Source organism: Phacochoerus africanus, chromosome 8, assembly GCF_016906955.1.
Source record: "Phacochoerus africanus isolate WHEZ1 chromosome 8, ROS_Pafr_v1, whole genome shotgun sequence".
Lineage (NCBI taxonomy): Eukaryota > Metazoa > Chordata > Mammalia > Artiodactyla > Suidae > Phacochoerus > Phacochoerus africanus.
The window spans coordinates 48,838,952-48,858,982 of record NC_062551.1 but is presented as its reverse complement, the minus strand read 5'-3'; the positions used below and the strand labels follow the sequence as shown (position 1 = coordinate 48,858,982).

Below are 20,031 nucleotides of genomic sequence, written 5' to 3'. Positions count from 1 at the left end.
CATCTGTGTTTCTGCCAACCTGTACACATTCATCCCTGTTTATGATAATAGTCCTGTGATTCACCTTTCAGGAACTCTTCCTCCACTCTTGTCAACATGGGGCTGACCTCACTGCCTGGCTTGTGAGGGCACGTGAGTCCTGCCACAAGGGATGGGCATAGCGATTGATTCAGGAATGGCCATAAGACTCAATTTAAGTCAATGAGAATCAGTTCTGTCATTTTTGCTGAGGCTGGAGAGCAAAAAGTTGCTTAGGAGTTACCTGGAGTCATCTTGGCACACAGTGGGGCAAACCGGATTGAGGGGATGCGGCTCAGCAGTAAAAATCCCGACTAGTATCCATGAGGACGCAGGTTCAATCCCTGGCCTTGCTCCGTGGGTTAAGGATCCAGAATTGCCATGAGCTGTGGTGGAGTTCGCAGAAGTGGCTTGGATCTGGTATTGCTGTGGCTGTGGTGTAGGCTGACAGCTGCAGTTCTGATTGGACCCCTAGCCTGGGAACCTCCATATGCCATGAGTGTGGCCCTAAAAAGACAAAACAAAACAAAAACCTGAATGAGAATGATCCCAGAGGAAAGCAAAGCCAAAAGATGGAAAGACATTCTAGATGAGTGTTTGAGCCCTGGATCCAGCCATGCCTGAAGCCAGATGTAAACCAATTCCTTTCCTTTATTTAAAGAAGGAGAGACAGATGTTCCTGAATCTGTAGCCAGGGACCTGGTTGGGCACCACATCTCCCCTGTCCTTTTCCCAGGGATGCCCAAACCCTCTAAGAATGTAAGCAAGCTGCTGGCAGTGCGAACTTTATTAGGGAAGGGTGACTTTGGCTCCAGAAAAAGGAGACAGTAGGGACCTTGTAATAGTAACCACTTCAAGGAGGCCCTGGCCCTGAACCCAGGGCTCTGAAAGGAAGCAGAGGAGGCACCTGAGTCCCCCAGGACCTGGGTATCCTGAGGCACCATGGCAGCTGTGTTCAGAAGGAAGTTTCATTGAGCTTCATCTTGGGGGGTGCAAGGGGAGCCCCGAGACTGGCAGAGGGCCGGGGAGCTGGGGTGGGTGGCCGCCGGGGCTCCGGCCCACTCCGCACCAGTTCCTGGCAGCGTTCCACGAAGCTGCCTCCCCCACGGCGCCGGGACTCAGCCTGTGGGGGGCTCGGGCTCCCACGGCGGCTGGATAGGGAGGTGTGGCTGAAGGCCGAGTGGAGACTGAGGGGAACAGGAGTGTCAATGCAGGTCAGATGCAGGTCACCAGCGGTGGGGCTGGGCCCCACTCGCCCAAGGCCACCCCGCTCTGCCCTCTCCTCCATCGCTCAGAAGGGGACGTGGAGTCTCGCCTACCTGGTGAGAGAGGTTCGGGGTGAGGGGCTGGGGAGAGAGCCCCTCGAGGAAGCCAGCGGGGCTAGATCACACTGTTCCAGCTGTTCCATCAACTCTTCCTCCGTCAGGCCACCTGCTGGGAGGGCAAAGAAGCAGGGTCAGGGCAAGGGTCACAGGCCAAGGGACAAAGGTCATGGGCAAAAATTGAGGTCAGGATAGGAGAAGAGAGGCAGAGGTCAAGGGACAAGGGCAGAAGCTAAGAGGGGTTATTTATTTATTTATTTTTTAGGGCCACACCTGTGGCCTATGGAGGTTCCCAGGCTAGGGGTCGAATCGGAGCTGTAGCCACCAGCCTACGCCAGAGCCAACAGCAACTGGGGATCTGAGCCGAGTCTGCAACCTACACCACAGCTCACGGCAATGCTGGATCCTTAATCCATCGAGCAAAGACCAGGGATCCAGGGATCGAACCCGCATCCTCATGGATACTAGCTGGGTTCGTTACTGCTGAGTCATGATGGGAACTCAGAGAAGGGTTCGAAAGCAAGAGCAAGGAGGGGTTTGGGGGGACAGAGAAAGGGGTCAGAGGGCAAGGGTTTGCGGAGGGAGGTTGCGACAAAGGAGGTTGAGGAGGGGGTTCAGGGTGAGCGAGTGGGGCTTGGGGTGGGGAGTACCAGGTGCCTGGCCAAGGCCGTCCATGGCGGTGGTCAGGTCCCACATGGCCAGGCTGCCATTGGCCTGGCCGGTGAGCAGGTAGCGCCGGGGCCGAGAGCCCAGCCTCCGGGAGCCCTCACACTCCAGCACGGTGAAGGCGGTGGTTGGCGAGCCGTCCACAGAGCGCACGGAGCACACCCTGAGCAGGGAGGGGGCAGGAGGAGTCACCTCGGCGCCCCGGGGGCCTGGCCTGATCCCTCTTCTGGTCCTCACACCCCACCCCAGGCCTTGGTCCCCACCATTCCAGCTTCGGTCGCTGCCTCTCAGAGGGGCACCCATCTTCTCCATCTCTCTCAAATCAACTGTCTTGGGTTCCAGCCCCTGCGGGGCCAGCGGCCTCCTGGATGTCCCCGGCCCTTCGTACCAGCCGTGTAGCTCTTTCCCTCTTTCTACCTCTTCCCCTCCCTATTCCGGTCTCAGGGAGGGCCCGAGACTCATCCTGGGGCCCCCCTCACTGCCTAGCATTCCCCGTGGCCGGCTGCCTGGCCCCCGCCTCTCCCCCCTCAGACCCCTCCCTCCAACCCGGCCCTGGTCAAGCCCTGCCCTCTCGGGCCAGGCCACCTGTCTCAGCCTCCTCCCCAGGCCCTCGGCCTCCCCTGCATCCTCGGAGCAGCCTTGGCCCCCCAGGACACAGCCTGCAGCCCCAAGCTCCAGTTCTCTGCTCCAGTGCCCCAGCCCCAACCGGGTGCACCTCCTGGTTACCCAGGTAGCCCCTCCAGCCTCAGCCCGTGCTATCCCTTCCGCCGGGCACACCCTTCCCCCTCCGTCCTTTCTCTTGCTCATTCTTTTTTTTTTTTTTTTCCATTTTTGGCCACACCCATGGCGTATGAAAGTTCCAGCGCCAGGGCTTGAAACGGCAATGCCACAGAGACAAGCTGGATCATAACCCACTCTGCCACAGAGGGAACTCCCTCCTATTCATTCCTATTTATCCTCAAATTCTCTGCTTGGAGTCCCTCTCCACCCCTTTTCCAGGCTGGAGCAAGCAGTGCCTCTAGGCTCCTATAGCTTCTGGTCCCTCTCCCAGTTCGGCCTTGACCCCTAGCCCCCGGCCCTGACTACACTGGGCGATCTTTGCTTAAGGTCCAGCATGAGCTCCTGGAGTTGTTCCAGCTTCATTCTCATCCACACCTGTCACGCCTTTGATAGCTCAGCCCCCAGCCCCTAAGACTAGGCTTGTGATGCCTCCCAGCCTTTGCTCCTGCGGTGCCCCTTGGGTGGGACGCCCTTCTGATCTCTGTGACCCAGCTGGCACCCAGCCTCCTCCCCTGACCGCCCTCCCCATGTGACAGGGACGGTCCTCACCGCTGACCAGTGGATGAAAGACGCACGAAGAGCTGGCTGGCACTTGGCACTACCTTCTGAATGAACACTTGCTGGTCATCCCTCTCGCCGTAGGGGCCTGGGCCAGGCAGAGGGTGGTGGTCAGGGCTGGCTGGGGGGGGTGTCCCTGGGACCTCCAGACCCCAAGATTCTGCCCCCTTCCCCACGGATGAACGTCCCCCAGCCCCTGGGACCAGGGTCCCATTCCCAGGTTGCTGGAGTTGGGGGAGATCAGAGAGGGTTGGGGCAGCAGCGGTGAGTGGAGTTTAGGCAGGGATGGGGCAGGGGCCCAGCTCAGGCGCGGTCAGTAGGAATCACTGGGGGAACAGAATTCAATGGGAGCAGCTGGGAGGAAATGGAGGTCAAGAGAGGTCAAGGGAGGTCTACCGGGGTCAGGGAAGGGGTCAGTGGAGGCCAATGGAGATCAGGCAGGGACCGCAGGGTGAGGGACCAGGGGCTAGTAGACACCGATGTCATTGCCAGCACTGCAGCCGCCGTGCCCGTCGGCCGACTCCAGCGCCAGGATCTTGAATGAAGCGAGCGGGGTGGAACCGGGCTGGGTGGAAATCATGCCGCGGAAGCGAGTCACAGACCACGTCCGCACGTGGTTGTTGTCGGCACAGACTGAGGGGTGAGGGGACAGCAGCAGGTCAGGCCCGGCCATGGCGCCATCACTGCGTCACTTTCCTGAGCCCCGGGAGGACTCCCTTTCAGAGGTGTCAGGATTCAGGTGCCTCTGAATTCTTCCCTTTCGGAGAATTCTCTCTTCCCCAGGACTCCAAATAGGCAACGATCCCATTGGCTCTGCCTCCAAATCAACCCAGAGCCTGACCGCACCTTACCCTGTTCCCTTCTCGCCACCCTGTCCATTCCATCTCCCGCCGGGATCATTGCAACAGCCTCCTCCCTGGCTTTCCTGCTCCCATCCTGTCCCCAGAGTCTGTCCCCTCATGCAGTCAGAGAGACCCTGTGAACACCCGCATCAGGTCACAGCCCTCCTCTGCTCACAGCCTCCCCCGCCCCCCGTCCCCAGCACCATCATAGTCAGGGTCAAGGGCAAAGTCTTCTCCATGGGTTACGAGTCCCACTGACCTGCCCCATCACCGTCTACCCTCTTCCTCGCCCTCCCCTCTCCAGGTACAGGGGGCCCCCTGCTCTCCTCTGACATTCCAAACACCCTCCCACCTCAGAACCTTTGCAATGCCTGTTCCTTCTGCCTGGAATGCTTGTCCCCCCTGATCTGCACAGCTCATTTCTCTTGCAAGCTCCTTCCTCAGGAAGGCCTCCCTGGAACCTGGTAGTGACCCCGACATTCTCTAGCCTCACACACAGCTTTGTTTTTACTCATAGACCTCAGCACTGCTGGAGAGTGGTTTGTATTTTTCTTGATTTATTGCCTGCTGCTCCCCCTGGCGCATCAGCTCCCCGACGGTAGGGACGTGGCCTGTCTTGTTCATCACTGTCTCCCCTGTGCTTTTGCCGGGAAAAGGGATTCCCCCCTCTTCCCGGCAAAAGCACCCATCCCTGGACTGGCCCTTTCATGGAGTTCTCCAGGGGCCGCTCCCAACACAGTGTCCCTCCCCAGTGGGAAGACTCAGGCTTCATGCTCCCAGCTGAGCTGTCCCTCCTGTGGGGAGAGGGCGCCGTGGGAAGCGGGGTGAGGCTCACCTGAGATGAGATGCTTCTCCGACAGCATGATCTTGGTGACAGGGCTGCGGTGCACGGTGAAGGTCTGGAAGAGCTGAGGCCCCGAGCCCACGGTCTCGGGGTGCTGCACGATGACACGCACACCCCCCGAGCTGGTGCCGTAGGCGATCTCGATCCAGTTCCCACTGTCACCTGGTGGGGGGCCGAGGAGGGACAGAGGGACGGGGTCATGGAGAGACCAAACCAGGGCAGAGAGAAAGAGACAGTTGGACAAAGAACCGACCCAGAGCCAGAAAGTGAGGAAAGAGGGGGAGCTGGAGAGAGCAAGGTGGCAGATGTGGGGAGGGAGGAGTGGTAGGCAGAGGGACAGAGCAGAGGGTCAGAGACAGAAATGAGGACCAAGAGAGACAGGAGTTCCCTGGTGGCGCAGGGGTTAAGGACCTGGCATTGTCACTGCTGTGGCTCAGGTTTGATACTTGGCCCAGGAACTTCCACATGCAACAAGCATGGTAAAAAGAAAGAAAGAGAGAAAGAAAGAGAGAAAGAAAGAGAGAAAGAAAGAGAGAAAGAAAGAGAGAAAGAAAGAGAGAAAGAAAGAGAGAAAGAAAGAAAGAAAGAAAGAAAGAAAGAAAGAAAGAAAGAAAGAAAGAAAGAAAGAAAGAAAGAAGGAAAGAAAGAAAGAAAGAAAGAAAGAAGGAAAGAAGGAGAAAGAAAGCTGAGGCGAGAGAAAAATAAAGAAACTGAGGATGGAAAAAACAAATCAGAGGGAGGGTTATAGAAGCAGAGACTGACAAAGAAAGAGAAAGAGAGAAACCTGGAAAGAGACATATAAACAGACAGCAAGACAAAAAAACCCAGCCCAGTGTACCTGAGGGACTCCCCACCCTCGCCAGCATTCTGCAGGGGAAGAGATAGGTGGTAACTGTCAGGAACTTAATGGACCATCTTTTTTTTTTTTCCTTTCCCTTTTTTCTTTTAATGTGGCCCCACCTGTAGCATATGGAGGTTCCCAGGCTAGGGGTCCAATTGGAGCGGCAGCTGAGGGCCTACGCCACAGCCACAGCAATGCCAGATCCGAGCTGCATCTTCGACCTACACCACAGCTCACGGCAATGCCAGATCTTTTACTCACTGAGTGAGGCCAGGGATTGAACCCACATCCTCATGGATGCTAGTCAGGTTCTTAACCCACTGAGCCGCAATGAGAACTCCTGGACCATCCCAAGGAATGTGCGTAAGATGTGGTTTTAATATTTTGTGCAGGAGTTAAAAACAATGGGTTAGGAGTTCCCGTCGTGGCTCAGCAGTTAATGAACCCAGCTAGCATCATTGAGGATGGGGGTTTGATCCCTGGCCTTGCTCAGTGGGTTACGGATCTGGCGTTGCCATGAGCTGTAGTGTAGGTGGCAAACTTGGCTCGGATCCCGTGCTGTGGCTGTGGTGTAGGCCAGCGACTGCAGCTCCAATTGGACTGCTGGCCTGGGAACATCCATGTGCTGCGGGCACGGCCCTAAAAAGACCAAAAAAAAAAAAAAGGAAAAAAAGCAATGGGTTAGGGTTATGCATAACAACATGCAAGGCGGGTAGATATTTAATCTAGGGTATGATGGACAGAGGTAAGATCCACAAACTGAGATATGTACCAATACCATTTACACAATTCAAAAACATGTCCATAGCTCCATAGCACTCACTTGGCAAAGACACATAACAATGGAAAGCTGTATGTTGCCCATGACAGAACAGTGGCATGTGGTGAGGAGGAGGGTGGGGAAGAAAGGACTAAATAGCTAAGAAAGCAAATAAATACATAAATAAGTAATTTACTCCAGCTAGAAAGAAACATGACCCCTGCCTCACACTATACATAAGAATTCATTGAAATGGAACAGACCTCCATGTAAAAGCTAAAACTGCAAAGTTTCTAGAAGGAAACAGAGGAAAATTTTCACAACCTGAGGGTAGGGACGGATGTCTTAAGCTCTGAAAAGCACTAACCATGAGAAAACAAAACAAAACAAAATAACACGTTAATTGAAAAAAGTCAAACACAAAAGGCCACATAGTGTATGATCCTAGTGATAGGAAATATCCAGGAGCTCCCGTGTGGCTCAGCAGGTTATGAGCCTGACTGGTATCCATGAGGATGCAAGTTCGATCCCCGGCCTCACTCAGTGGGTTAAGGATCTGGCATTGCCGTGAGCTGTGGTGTAGCTTGCAGACACAGCTCGGCTCGTATCCCATGTTGCTGAGGCTGTGGTATGGGCCCTTGGCTATAGCTCCAATTTGACCCCTAGCCTGGGAACTTCCACATGCCATGGCCCTAAAAAGCCAAAAACAAACAAATAAACAAACAAACAAAAAAAAAAGAAAGGAAGGAAGAAAGATATGTCTAAAGCGTAAATGCACAGAGAGAGAAAGCAGATTAGAGGTTTCCAGGGGCTGTCAGCGGGGAGGGCTAGGGTATGCCTACTAACTGGCCTGGGTTTTTTTTTTTTAGGGTGATAAATATTCTGGAATGAGGTAGTGGTGATGCCTGCACAACCATGTGAGTTTACTAAAAACTACTAAATCTTAATTTTATAGTATGGGACTTAGAGTTCAATAAAAACAAACCAAAAAAATCAATCCGTCTCTCTGCATTGGCGATCAAGAAAACAGACCACAGAGACTGTCCCAGGCCAGAGAACTCGGCTTTGTTGACCATAAGACATGCAAGCCTCAAGCCCTCGTCACAGAAATGGGAAAGACACACAGAGATCAACTCCTCAGGATCAGTTTAGGCCCTGGTGGAGAGGCCCGTCATGTGAGCACCTGGAACAGAGCTTACATGTAAGAGATGCTCGGTGTTTGTTGAATGACTAAATGAGTTGAATCCATCTCCCTCTCAATAATCTCACTGGGTCATGCTACACAAGGGATGGGCAGGGAGCAGCGGGCGGGGGCCAGGGCTGACTGCTGACGGCTGAGGCAGGAGCTGAGTCCCAGCTTACTGGTCTTGGGGGTGAGGTAGACACTGAGGGCTGTGACCCCATCCTCCGCCGGGTCGTGGTAGAGCTCGCTGACAAGGAGGTCGTTGTCTTTCATGCGCAGGGGGAATTTCTGCACATCTGGGGCAGGCGGGGAGGAAAGAGCGGGTTTCTTTAAGGTACCAGCCTTCCCCCTCCTCTCCCACCCCCAGGGGAGACGCTCAGGCAGCCGGGGTGCAGGCTGCCGCTCACCCACTCACCCACGTAGTAGATGGAGCCGTTGTTGCAGCCCAGGAGGAGGAAGGAGCCGGCCGCGTCGTAGCTGGTGATGGGCTGCACCTCCTGGACCTGGGGCAGGGCGGGCAGGATGGGCGGTGGCCATGGAGGCCCTCCCCAGCCTGGCCTCCGCAGTGCCCCCCTCCTGGCCTGCCCTTGCCTCCCTGCTCCAGTTCTTTCCCAGGCTAACGATCGAATTGGAGCCAAAGCTCCCTGCCTACACCACAGCTCACAGCAACGCCGGATCCTTAACCCACTGAGCGAGGCCAGGGAGCCAACCCGCATCCTCATGGATACTAGTCGGGTTCTTAACCTGCTGAGCCACAACGGGAACTCCCTCCTGTTTCTATTTGTCTGTTTCTCTCCATCTCCATTTCTTTCTCTCTCCTTTCTCTGCGTGTCTGTCTCTCTCACCCAAACACTCACACTTTAGGAGAAAAATGGTGTTTGTTGCTGTTATTTTACTTGTTGGGCATAGCTTGGGGTGGGTGCAGAGAGAACGACGGTTGTTTGCACAGCGCTCCCTGGGTTTCTGCCTCTTACACCGTCTCCCCTCACCAGCTCCCCCATCCAGTGTCTGCAGAATCCTTGCTTCCTTTCCAAAGCCACCATCCCTCACATCGGCTTGGCAGCGCCTCTTCCAGGAAGGCCTCCCGGATCCCCCTCAGGTCTTTACCACCTCTTCCTGCCCCTGGACCTGGCCCAGTGCTGGGTTCTCTGGCTCTCTCCCGATCGAGTGGGGTAGAAATGAACCCCTCCCTGGACACTGGGGAAGAGACAGCCAGGCCGGCCAGCGCCCTGACCTGCCAGTGCTTGGTGACGGCATTCCACACCCCGATGCGCCCTGTATGGCTTGTGGCGATGAGCTGGTTCCCCACGAAGAATAAGGCCTCCACGGGCACCCCCAGATGGAAGACTCCTGCAGAAGGCAAGGAGGGCTCAGCTAGGACCCCCTTTCATGGGGGAAAAGAGGGATGGCAGCCAGAACTCCAAGGGCCAGAGAATTCAACGGGGTCATGGAATCTTTACAGGACAGAGGATTCCAGGAGGAATTACAGAGGATTACAAATGGGCCAGATGGGCGGGCGGGACTCTAACGGGGTGTGGAATCTAAGACGGCTGAGACTTTCACCAAAGACAAAAACGTCTATGGGCGGTAGAGGATTCTCATGGGGATTAAGATTTTTTGAGAGAACAGATTAGCCTAAGGAGTCGGATTTCTAATGGGAACACAGACTCTAACAGGCTCTGGGATTTTATTGACATGAATTCTAGCAAAGCAAAGAGATGTAACAGGGCAGTGAATTCTTCTTTTTTTTGGCTACACCTGCATGTGGAAGTTCCCGGGCCAGGGACTGAACCCATGCCACGCAGTGACACAAGCAACAACAGAAGCAATGCTGGATACTTAACCCGCTGCATCAACAGGGAACTCCAGGGCAGTGAATTCATTTTTCTTCTTTCTTTCTTTTTTCAGGACCACACCCATGGTATAAGGAAGTTCCCAGGCTAGGGGCTGAATCAGAGCTGTAGCCGCCGGCCTATACCACAGCCACAGCAATGCAGGATCTGAGCCACATCTTCGACCTACACCACAGCTCATAGCAATGCCAGACCCTTAACCTACTGAATGAGGCCTGGGATCAAACCTATGACCTCATGATTATTAGTTAGATTTGATTCTGCCGCGCCCCAACGGGAACTCTGAAGGGCAATGAATTCTGATGGAGGAAACAGCTGTACATGGGTGGGTTTTTCCTACTGGACCAAGGAATCATAACAGGATGTAGAAAGGGCCAGAGCATCTTAAGAGCCCAAAGAGGTCTTATGGGTGTGATATTTGTGCAGGGTGGGCTGTTTTTTCATTTTTTGCTTTTTAGGGCTGCACCTGCCAGTCTACACCACAGCCACAGCAACACCAGATTCAAGCCACATCTGCAAGCTACACCACACCTTGTGGCAATACCAGATTCTTAACCCACTGAGCGGGGCCAGGGACCCAACCTGTAACCTCATGGATACTAGGAGGGTTTGTTTCTGCTATGCCACAGTAGGAACTCCTGGGTGGGCTGTTTTAAGAGGCCACAGGTTGGAGTAGAACTCTAAAAGGGCCAAGGGTTCTGGAAAAAGCCTGGGGCCATACCTATCTCAGAGCCACCGCCTTCTGCCTGCAGAGCCCACAGCAGGATCTCGCTGCCTGTGGCTGCTGCCACCATCTTGTCATGCTCACCCAAAGCCCCACCGAGCACCCGGGCTGTGAGTGCCAGTCGCTCAATGGGCCAGTCCAGGCGGGGACTGGAAAACACCAGCTGCCAGCCGGAGGCTTCCTTCAGCCTGGAGGATTGGGGGACATTGTCAGCCCTCACCCTGAGCCCTCCCCATCAACAGGGCTCTAGGCCTCCTGCCCCTGCCCTCCTGAGCACCTGTAGCAGACAAGAAAGTGGGTATAGGCCACGGCGATCCAGTTGTGGTGTCCACACACCAGGCGCACCATCCCTGGCTCCTCTGGTAGCCCTTGGGAGGAAAAGCAAGGGTCAGGGCAGGGTCTTGGCAGCCCACTGGCTGCCCCAGGCTCCTGTGAGACAGAAACGTACCTGATGGGGAGGGAGGGGCTTTCTCATCCAGCATTCGGCCCAGCAGCCCTGCATTGCCCAAGTTGGGGGGCATCGTGTTGCTCCGTCGAACAGGGGCTGGGCGTCCCCCTGCTTGCTGGGGCCCTGCCAGGCTGTGCCGGTTCCGCCGCTTCACTGGGAACACTGCGGCGGTAGCGGCGGCGGGGAGAAGGGACAGAATGACAATCGTTGTGATAACTGTAGTAATTGCCATGCAGTAAGCTTTTAAAATATGCCAGGTACTGATTTTCCCACTTGGATAGCATTGGCTCCCAGAGAAAAAAAATTTAGGTGGTCCAGGGACAGGGCATTAAATACCACTGAATCACACGGCCAGCTACGCCCTTTTCAGTTCCCTTTGAGTCCATCACAAAGGAAGAATCATTTTGGTACTGCCATGATGTTGATACCTCTTCAATATGTGCTAATCTTTCCTCTTAAGAAACGCCTGTCACCTTGGCAGGCAACAGCATCTACCCAGAATTTAATCTCACTGCTATGTTTGGAGTTTATTTCATGTCTACTTATTTGTAGTGTAAAGATAGTGATAGAAAATTTCTATGTAAATAATTAAAACAAAACAAAACAAAACAAAAACAGAGTCAGGAGTTCCCTGGTGGTCTAGTGGTTTCACTGCTGCAGCTTGGGTTCAATCCCCGGTCTGGGAACTGAGATCCCACATCAAGCTGTTGCACTTCGGGGTGAAAAAAACCCAAACAAACAAAAAAAAAACCAGGGTCAAACTAAGTTAAGAGGACGATAGGTCTTCGTATGTGGCAAACTTCATGAAGGTAGTAGGTACTGACCAAGTTAGGGAAATAACGGTTAGACAGATAATTTTCCCTGCTTTGTTCCTTCTACCAATCAGCAAAGCCTAGTGGACTACACTTCCCAATAACCAGTGGGGCATATTTTCCATGGCCAGTGGACTGGCTGCTCCAAGGTCTCACGGAGATTATAGTCAATAACTCTCCTTAGGGGGAAAAATGTAATTGTAATGTATACATGTAAGGATAACCTGACCCCCTTGCTGTACAGTGGGAAAATAAAAAAATTATAAAAAAAAAAAAAAAACTCTCCTTAAATATTTCACTCCTTCATACAAAGGACACCAGTGCTCCCTAAGCCCCTCTACAAGGAAATCACACCTGGACTATAACTCCCATCAGGCTCTAGGGCCTGCTTCGGCACCTCCAGGGGGTAGCTTGGCCCAGGGTCTCACTGGAAATGCTGTTTCCTACTTCCTTTCCCAGCATCAGGCCAAGCATCTGATTTAGAACTACAACTCCCAGAGTGTTTCAGGCCTCACAGCTCAGGTGCCCATGGGCTGCAGCCTTATGGGAGATGTAGTCTTTAGAGCCCTAGCCACTCCCTCCACTCCTTAGTAGTTCCCACCTGGTGCAGGCAGGTAACCATTGAAGAGGACGTTTCCACAAGAAGATCGATCCAACTCTTCCAGAAGCTGCAGACGACGAACTGGGACAAAAGGACTCAAAGGCTGGGACTTGGGGAACACTGAGGCAGATCCCTTTTCCCCTCCTCCATTTCTTTCTCCACAGAATACCACCACTCTTCTGAGACCCAGGACCAAATCCAGTGCTCTCATCTCTAACCCAACCTTCTTTCAAGAGGGGAAAGTGGGAGCACCATCAGAGAGCTGGTTTTCTATTGGATGAGGATGCTAAGGGGGCGCCACTTACCCAGAGGAGTGAGCCCATAGAACTGGGCTTCGTGGAGGAGGCTGGAACCATGGACACCCCTGGGTAATAGAAGTGACTAGGGGTCAGGCTCTGGGAGTGGGAGTGGGCAGAGAATTCTGAGGATGGAGTTTTAAAAACTGTACAGAGAACCCTAAGAGGTAGCAAATTTTGATGGGATCAAGATTCTAAGGAGAGATGATTTGGGCAGTGAAAATGTGTGTGTTTGAGGGGAATTCTAAGGTCATATAATTTAAATATGATCAAGGTGTTTAAGTGAACATTCTGAGGAGAAGATGAGACTTCTCAGGGGGTAAAGACGGTGCGGGATTCCCCGCTATCTTCCATGCCAACCTGGGGTCCAGCTCTTTGGTGCGCAGAAAATTGAGGATGGGGGCGAAGACGGTGGGGTCCCTGTCGATGAAGATCTGCGGGGAAGAAGATAGATGGGGCAAAGAGCAAGGCTAAGTGGGGATCCTGTCCCTCCTCCTACCGGCCGCCCCTTTCAATTCTTGCTCTACTCACGGCGCCAGTCTCATCTTTCAGTGTAGAGATACGTCCGCTCAGAAGACTGCAAGGGGGCGGGGGGATGATAAGCGGGTGTCATGGGCCGCGGTGTGTGTATCATGGGGGGAGATTAGGTCTCCCCGTACCCTGTCCTCCCACCCCCCCCACCCCAAACTTGATCTCCCAATCACCTGGAGAAGAAGGAGTCTGGGATCCAGGTGAGAGTCTGGCGAGAGGTGCTGAATCTGTGCGGGGACCGTGAGAGGACGCGAGATGATGGAGAGAGGATGGCGAATGAGGCCCTAATCCCAGGACTGGGTGAGTTCCCTTCGCTCCTCCAACACCCATCAGGCTCCCGCGCCTCCAGCAGAGGGCGGAGCAATCCTTGATGGACAGGGATTCCCCTCGGGAGAGACGGGTACTCCTACCTCGCTCCCCACCGCAGAGAGTAGGGTCTCGAGAATCTCCTACACTCACCTCTTGCCTCCCACGTTCAGATGAATCACCTCCCCGGGAGGCCCCCGACTAGGGACCCCGTCGGCTGCAGGGGCCGCGGCTGCCATGGCCCTCGGGCGAGCCGGCCGGCCAGCACCCGCTTCCGGGTGTGCACCCCACCCCCGCCTCCACCGCGTGCTCATTGGGCCGGAGACTCCTGGAGCCACCCGCGATTGGGCAATGCGCTCACTTGTCGCAGTTAATGTTCTCCTCCTCCTTAAAGGGGCCCGCTTTTCCTGTCCTGGACGGGGCGGACCGAGAGACTCCTTTGGGGAAGTTTAGTTACCGTGAATAGCAAAACGTACCTCCATCCCTCTGGGGTTCCCAATTTAGGAATGGCATCTAGCTGCTTCTTCGGGGGCACGTGTTTAGACCTCGAAATTAGTCCATACCAAGAGGGACATCTAAATATTCTCCGCAACACAGTTTCCTGGCCTCGCCCCACCCAGTCCTCCCAGGCGCCGCCCAAGAAACAAGAACAAACCGTCATAGACCGTCAAAGCCAAAGAATTTATTATAGGTACATCGAGTGTGCGCCTGCCGCCCCACCCCTTACCCCTGAGCCCCAGCGGCCCTGGGGGCTGCCTACCATCTGGTTCCCCCACTCCTCTGGGAGTTGCTCCAGCCAGAAGCATGCAGGGGGAGGGCTTCCCCTCGCCCCTCCCCTCACAAAGTGACATTTACAGCTAGAGGGGGGAGGAGAGAGGAAGACAGTTTTGAGCTTTGACGCCCCTCCCATTAAAAGCCTTCGCGGATGCGGGGCGGGAGAGGAGGAGGTCGACGTTTTGCAAAAATAAACTAAGTCAGGAATTAATCGCATGGCTCTGAGACGGCGGAGGGCAGGGGCTAGGGCCCCTTCTCTCCCCCTCCCCAGACAGAGATCAAGGCAGCATTGGAAGTGAGGTAAAGGCGGGGAGGGGGCGTCCCCTCCCCACCCCTAGCACCCTGGATGGTCCAGGGGACCTCACCAGCGCCCCCATGCCCATCCCTAGGGCGGAGAGGGGGGCGGAAATTATCGCCCCCACCACCCCAGCTTCTTGGGGAAGGATATGGGCATCGGGGCAGGGGGCTTGGCTCAACCGGCCCCTTACCCGCCCCACCCCCCAAGCTCAGTTATTGCATAAAAATAAAGGCGCCCCAGCACCTGGGGTGGGGGTGGCGAGCGGGAAGGGGCCGAAATATGGCTATAGGGGCAGCAATCCCCCCACCACTTCTTGGGGTTCAGGAGAAGACCCCTCCTTTCCAGTGCCCATCATGGCGCATCCTCAGTGTTGGTTGGGACTAGGGGCTCCTGCCCCAGCGGAAGAGAAAGTGTCTTTGTGCCCACAGTGCCAGGAGGAGGGGCGGGGAGGTGTGTCAGGCCCTGGGGGTGGGAAGTTACTTCCGGCGCCCACTGGCTCTGCGCTCCCCTGCCTCCCGCTTGGGGTTGCCCTCGTCTGTGGACGACGTGGTGGGCGCTGTCTGGCTCCAGCGGGCGATCTCGGCGTGTTCCGCCACCGAGGCAGCCACAGCCTCCAGCCAGCCGTTCATTTCCTCCTGGAGAGAGAAACAGGACACACAGTTTATGTTTGGAAGACTGAGTGATAGATGAGCCTGGAATCAGACTGCCCACTGACCCTCGGTTTGCTCATCTGTTGAACCGGGTAATAATAATGAAGATGCAAGTAGTTACATAGCGTTTATTTTGTGCAGGCTCTGTTCGAAGCACTTTTGTGGATTAATTCACTTAACTCTATTCGATCAGATTATATCTCATTCCCACCATAAACAAGAAACAATAACACTAGCAGACACTGACATTTTCCAAGCCCTGAAAGTACTCTACCTATATCAACTTATTTTTCACAATAACTCTAAGATGGAAAACCTTTTCTCTCCACTGTATTTATTTATTTATTTATTTATTTTGGCCTTACCCAGAGCCTGTGGAAGTCCCGGGCCAGGGACTGAACCAGCACCACAGTAGCAACCAGAGCCACTGCAGTGACAATGCGGGATCCTTACCCTGCTGTGCCACAAGGGAACTCCTATCTCCATTTTAAAGATAGGTCAAAGAGGCATGGATGGAATAAGGGTCTACTTCACAGCCTCTTAGGAGGATGAGTGAGTGAGGCAACAAGCAGCACTATTTTCAACATCTCTTCAAACCACCTATGTGCCTGCTCCTCCTCCTGACCTCTCCCCCCCACTCCAGTCTCAAGGTCCGCTCACATTCCCGTCTCTCTCCCACCCCTCCCGCCCCTCCCGAAGGCCTGCCCGGTGCTCTCTCCCTTGGTCTCTGTCCTCTGCCCTGGCGACCTCTAGTGCTCCACACGCGGGGGCCACAGCCGAAAAAAAAAAAAATCTTTTGGCGGGGAGCCAAAGGGATTTTTTTTGGGGCTGTGGACCCTGCATGCAAAAGTTCCTGGGCTGGGATCAAGCCACAGCAGTGACAGTGTTGGATCCTTAACCTGCTGAGCCACCAGGAAACCCCAAGGGATCCTTCCTAGGCATCACTGTAACCCTCCCTTGCTCAAAACTATGCCATGACTCCTGAGTGCCCTTGGGATAAACTCCAGCCTCCTCCAAATGGCCCGTGGTGTGTCCGCAGAGGTAGATGTAGCCCCTGGGAGCCTTTCGGAACACCCTCCTCCCTGAGCTCCCCTCTAAGGCAGTTAACCCTTTGGACTCTGCACCTCTGGTTCTTTGCACTTGCAGTTCTTTTCTTTCTTTCTTTCTTCCTTCCTTCCTTTCTCCCTTTCTTTCTTTCTTTCTTTCTTTCTTTCTTTCTTTCTTTCTTTCTTTCTTTCTTTCTTTCTTTCTTTCTTTCCTTCCTTCCTTCCTTCCTTCCTTCCTTAAGCTAACTCCCTCCTAACTTTCCTGTATCACCTCAGAGGCCAAGGCTAGGAGACTGGACTTTGTCCTGGGGCTTCCAGGCAGCCCTCCTGGTCCTCCCCCTCCCCCAGCTAGACTAGGAACTTCCTCTGGGCTCTCACTGCCCGTGGGCTTTCCTGGGAAGCCCTGGGAACTCCGGCTTGTGCTTCCCAGCTTCACAGCCCCATCACTCTGGGCCAGGAGCCAGCCAACCAGGTGGTTCCCGAAGTTTGGATAGGAGAGAGAAAGGAACAGATCTCACCTCATCTTTAGCCTGAAGCAAGAACTCACTGCCATCCTGGGTCCTGTGGGAGAGGACACAGGACTTGGGGGCTCTGGGGCAGAGGCCCAGCCCACCCACCCACCAACTGTCCTCTGGAGGGGGGGCAGGTATTGCTGGGAGGGGGAAGCTGGATCTTGGACCCTCCCTCGTGCCCATTGAGGGGGCTCACTGGAGCTTGAAGACGTGCTTCTTTTTCTTGTAGTCACTAGCCACCTCGCTGGTGGCCTTGTGCAGGCTGAGCAGTGGCTCCCCGCCGTGTGTGCCCCCAGATGCTGGGCCCTTGGCATCCTTGTAGAAGCCCAGCTCCCCCTTGCTGAGCACGCAGTACAGGCTCACCCATGACCTGGGGCGACGAGATGGGGCTCAAGGCAGAGTTGCAGCACTCTGCCTGGATAGTCTTTATTCATACCCTTCATGGGCTGAATATGTCTGAGCCTTCCTCCTCTTTGCACTAGTTGGGCCATATGTCTGCAGTGCTCTTCCTTAGGGCTGTTGCTGAACTGAGGGGAGGGTCTAAGTCTCTCTGCACCAAGCCTTTGCCCAGACTGGCCCCTGCTGGGGCTGTCCTTCCCTATCCCCTCCCACACTGAATTTCCTAGAGGCGACACTTAAACTGTCTCCTCAAGCCTTTGCTCGGGCATGTTCCCCGCTGCTCCTCCACCCCCCACCCTCGATCCCCTTGAAGGGAGATCTATTGGCTTACTGGCCTACCACTTGGCGTGAGGAATTCTTGTCTCCCGTTCAGCCAAAGCCCCAACCAAGGAGGAATTCTCCCATGAGCATAATACATCCAGGTGTCCCTGTTTATTCCCACCTTGGTTTTGGCACCAGAAGAAAAGACTACCTCCAGACCCCACAGATAAAACCTCCATCTGTTCCCCCCATCGCATTCTGCTTGTTCAAAGCTCCCTTTCTGGGCTCCACCTCTCTCCAGATCCTGTCTCCCAGCTGGACAAAAAAGGGTTGGACAACCCAGAGGTGGATTCCGAGAGTCACCTAATATCACTGTTGGGCCCCGATTTGGAAACCTTCGTGAAGTGCCCTCCTCCCCTCAGCCCCCAGTTTGGGATCTACTTTTGAGACCCTCCCCCAATGAGACATTGAAATGAGTAGTCCCACCCGGCTCACTGGTTGGAGAACGTCCCCAGGCTCCACATCACAAGCCATGAGAACCCTCTAGACTAAACCTCACATCCAGTTTGCTATTAGCTCTAGTTTACGCCTACGTTGGTTGGTTGCTTTGAGATTGAGTCGCAATTTATTCATGTTCGAACATTTTCTTCAGGTCCCGCCCACATCTCGCCTCCACCGGATCACCCACTGGACACACTAACCTTAGGGCCCTTCACCTCCGGTTCCTGGGATTGATTATTTGAAGTGAAGGCCCCCTTTTCAGGCCCCGCCTACCCCGCCACCATTTGGGCGCCCTAAAAGTTAGCCCCACCCCTCAGGCCCACCTATTCATTCATTGGACACAGCTTGGGACCCACCTTCCAAAGCCCCGCCCACACGCTCACCGGTTGGACGACTTGCGGTTAGCGTCGAGCTCGCGCTTGCGCAGCAGGAAGCCCTCGTGCTGCACTGTGTGAGTGGGCGGAGGAGGAGGCGCGGGGGCGGAGCCGCCTTGGGCCGGGGCGGAGCGCGAGCGCCGGCTTCCCCCGCCCTCACCACCCTCTCTGGGCCGCGGCCGCCGTCGCGGCTTGGGCCGGTCCCGAGCCCGCGGCCGGTCTGGCCGAGGTGTCCGCTCGGGCGGCTCAAGCCCGTTGGGCAGGCGGCCGGGGGGAAGCTCCCGAGGCTGAGGCAGCGACGGCTGTGTGAAGGGAGGGGGAAGAGGGGTGCTGTCCATAGAGGGGTGTGGGGGCCATCTGTCTGGGGGAACTCACGGGCCTGGGGATCCCATTTGTCAGCAGGGCCATCTCTCGTCCTCAAGGTTGGAAGCCCAACTTAGGGGCTCCCGGGGTCTGGGGAGTGGGTCTGTCAGAACTAGGTTTGGAATCCCTCTGGATCTTAGGGGGAGGGGACTAGACTTATGGAGGTGGGGGCGCAGGCAGGTGGGTGTCCCAGCTGTCTGTATAGGAGGAATCTGGAGCCGTGTGTGTGTGCGTGTGTGTGTGTGTGTGTGTGTGTGTGTGTGTGTGTGTGTATGGCTGTCTGTAAGGAAATTTGAGACCCCCACTGGGTTAGAGAAAGAGTCTAGGACAGATGTGGGAAGAGCCTGGAGTCTACTTGTTTGTGTGTGTTGGGGGGGGGGGGGTCGGAGTCTCTTAGGTTGATGGCCTAAGGAGGCCTTCTTTCTAAGGAGGAAAATTTCAGATTGTTGGAGGCATCTGGGGGCCCTTGCCATTCCCTGAGAGTCTCTGCAGGGTTCAGCTGGGGGGGGGTGCAGGTCTAGGTACAGGTGTTTCTGGGATCTTGACTCCTGCTTTGAGGAGAGGGGCCCCCATACACCCACCCATACCAAGTCTCAACTTACCCCAACAGGGAGCCCGGGTCCTGCCTCTTTCTCCTGCAGCTGCTCCACAATGTCAGCCAGGGTGGCCTTCCTGGAGGGGAGAGAGGCACAAACAGACCCAATGGAACTAGGAGGTCTTCTCCCAGGAACTAGCCTGGCTGGCTGGAGGAACTGCCACCTCTGAGCCTGAGATGTCAGGTCCCTGTCCGCTTATGCAGCTGCCTGTCTCAGATGTCTGCCTTACACACCACAGAAGCCCGGCAGGTAGCTGCCGAGTGGAGGATGGAACCTCTCCCCCCGTCGAATTTTAAGCCACACAAAGACCAATGTAAAAGGGAACCTTCAAGCCTTTGAACATACTGTTGCCTTTTTCCACCCATCCCCTGAGCTCTCAAGCTCCCTGGGATTCCCCCATCCCGGTCCTGATCATTCTGGGTCACACTATCTGATCTGTTTCTCCGCACTGGACTGTGAGTGCCATGAAAGCCAGGCTGGAGCTGGCACATACCACACACAGAACAGGCACTCAGCAAATCTTTGTGAAATAAAAAATTTAAAAGGGGTCAGGAAGTTATTGGCACTGAAATGTATTTGACCTCTTTCTGGGGACACAGCTGATTGAAGGGGTCTACCCAACACACTCTGGTTAACTCTGGATTCTGAAAGGTCTGGGTTCCAGTCTTGCTTCACCCAAGTGAGTGACTTGCCCTCTCTGAGCCTCAGCTGCCTCATCCATAAAATGAATATGACTACAGCCCCCAATTTGTAAGGTTGAGAGAGACTGTGATGAAGGGTCTTAACTCCAATCAGGGAGCTAATTGTTCCATCCTTAGCCCAGTGGAGAAACTGAGATGTAAGAGGACAAAATCCCTGCCCAGGGGATCTGA

The 20,031-nt window shown here is 54.9% G+C and overlaps 2 protein-coding genes across 4 annotated transcripts in view; both read right to left on the bottom strand.

The window, feature by feature from the left end:
* Nucleotides 1–790: 790 nt before the first annotated feature.
* Nucleotides 791–13,668, bottom strand: SHKBP1 (SH3KBP1 binding protein 1). Of its 2 annotated transcripts, XM_047791594.1 has the most exons (18): nt 13,539–13,668; nt 13,253–13,306; nt 13,080–13,125; nt 12,909–12,982; nt 12,558–12,616; nt 12,253–12,333; nt 10,840–11,001; nt 10,669–10,759; nt 10,389–10,579; nt 9,049–9,164; nt 8,230–8,317; nt 7,994–8,110; nt 5,022–5,192; nt 3,822–3,977; nt 3,336–3,432; nt 1,991–2,169; nt 1,338–1,452; nt 791–1,205 (listed from the first exon to the last, which is right to left on the bottom strand). In XM_047791594.1, exons 1-18 carry the CDS (start codon nt 13,622–13,624, stop codon nt 974–976), a joined length of 2,115 nt encoding a protein of 704 aa, XP_047647550.1. In that variant the 5' UTR covers nt 13,625–13,668; the 3' UTR covers nt 791–973. The 2 variants fall into 2 exon arrangements, with proteins under 2 accessions (XP_047647550.1, XP_047647551.1); XM_047791595.1 differs by lacking the exon at nt 12,253–12,333.
* A 379-nt stretch (nt 13,669–14,047) lies between these two features.
* SPTBN4 (spectrin beta, non-erythrocytic 4) overlaps nt 14,048–20,031 on the bottom strand; it is an 81,241-nt gene continuing 75,257 nt past the window's right edge. The window contains exons 32-36 of one of the 2 annotated variants that reach the window (XM_047791836.1): nt 19,166–19,235; nt 18,210–18,502; nt 16,862–17,035; nt 16,672–16,714; nt 14,048–15,092 (exon numbers count right to left, since the gene is read on the bottom strand). In XM_047791836.1, the coding sequence (XP_047647792.1) occupies nt 14,934–15,092; nt 16,672–16,714; nt 16,862–17,035; nt 18,210–18,502; nt 19,166–19,235 (739 nt within the window). In that variant the 3' untranslated portion in view covers nt 14,048–14,933. Of the gene's footprint in view, nt 15,093–16,671; nt 16,715–16,861; nt 17,036–18,026; nt 18,503–19,165; nt 19,236–20,031 lie in introns of both variants that reach the window. The other variant, XR_007136469.1, reaches the window with a different exon arrangement.

Bases quoted from the DNA above. Each gene is read 5' to 3' on its own strand.
- SHKBP1 (XM_047791594.1), bottom strand. From the start codon at position 13,624: ATGGCAGCCGCGGCCCCTGCAGCCGACGGGGTCCCTAGTCGGGGGCCT. The intron at 13,307-13,538 runs GTGAGTGTAGGA...GTCCCCGCACAG, and splicing joins CTGAACGTGGGAGGCAAGAG to ATTCAGCACCTCTCGCCAGA. The intron at 8,318-9,048 runs GTCAGGGCGCTG...GCCCTGCCCCAG, and splicing joins CCGTCACCAAGCACTGGCAG to GTCCAGGAGGTGCAGCCCAT.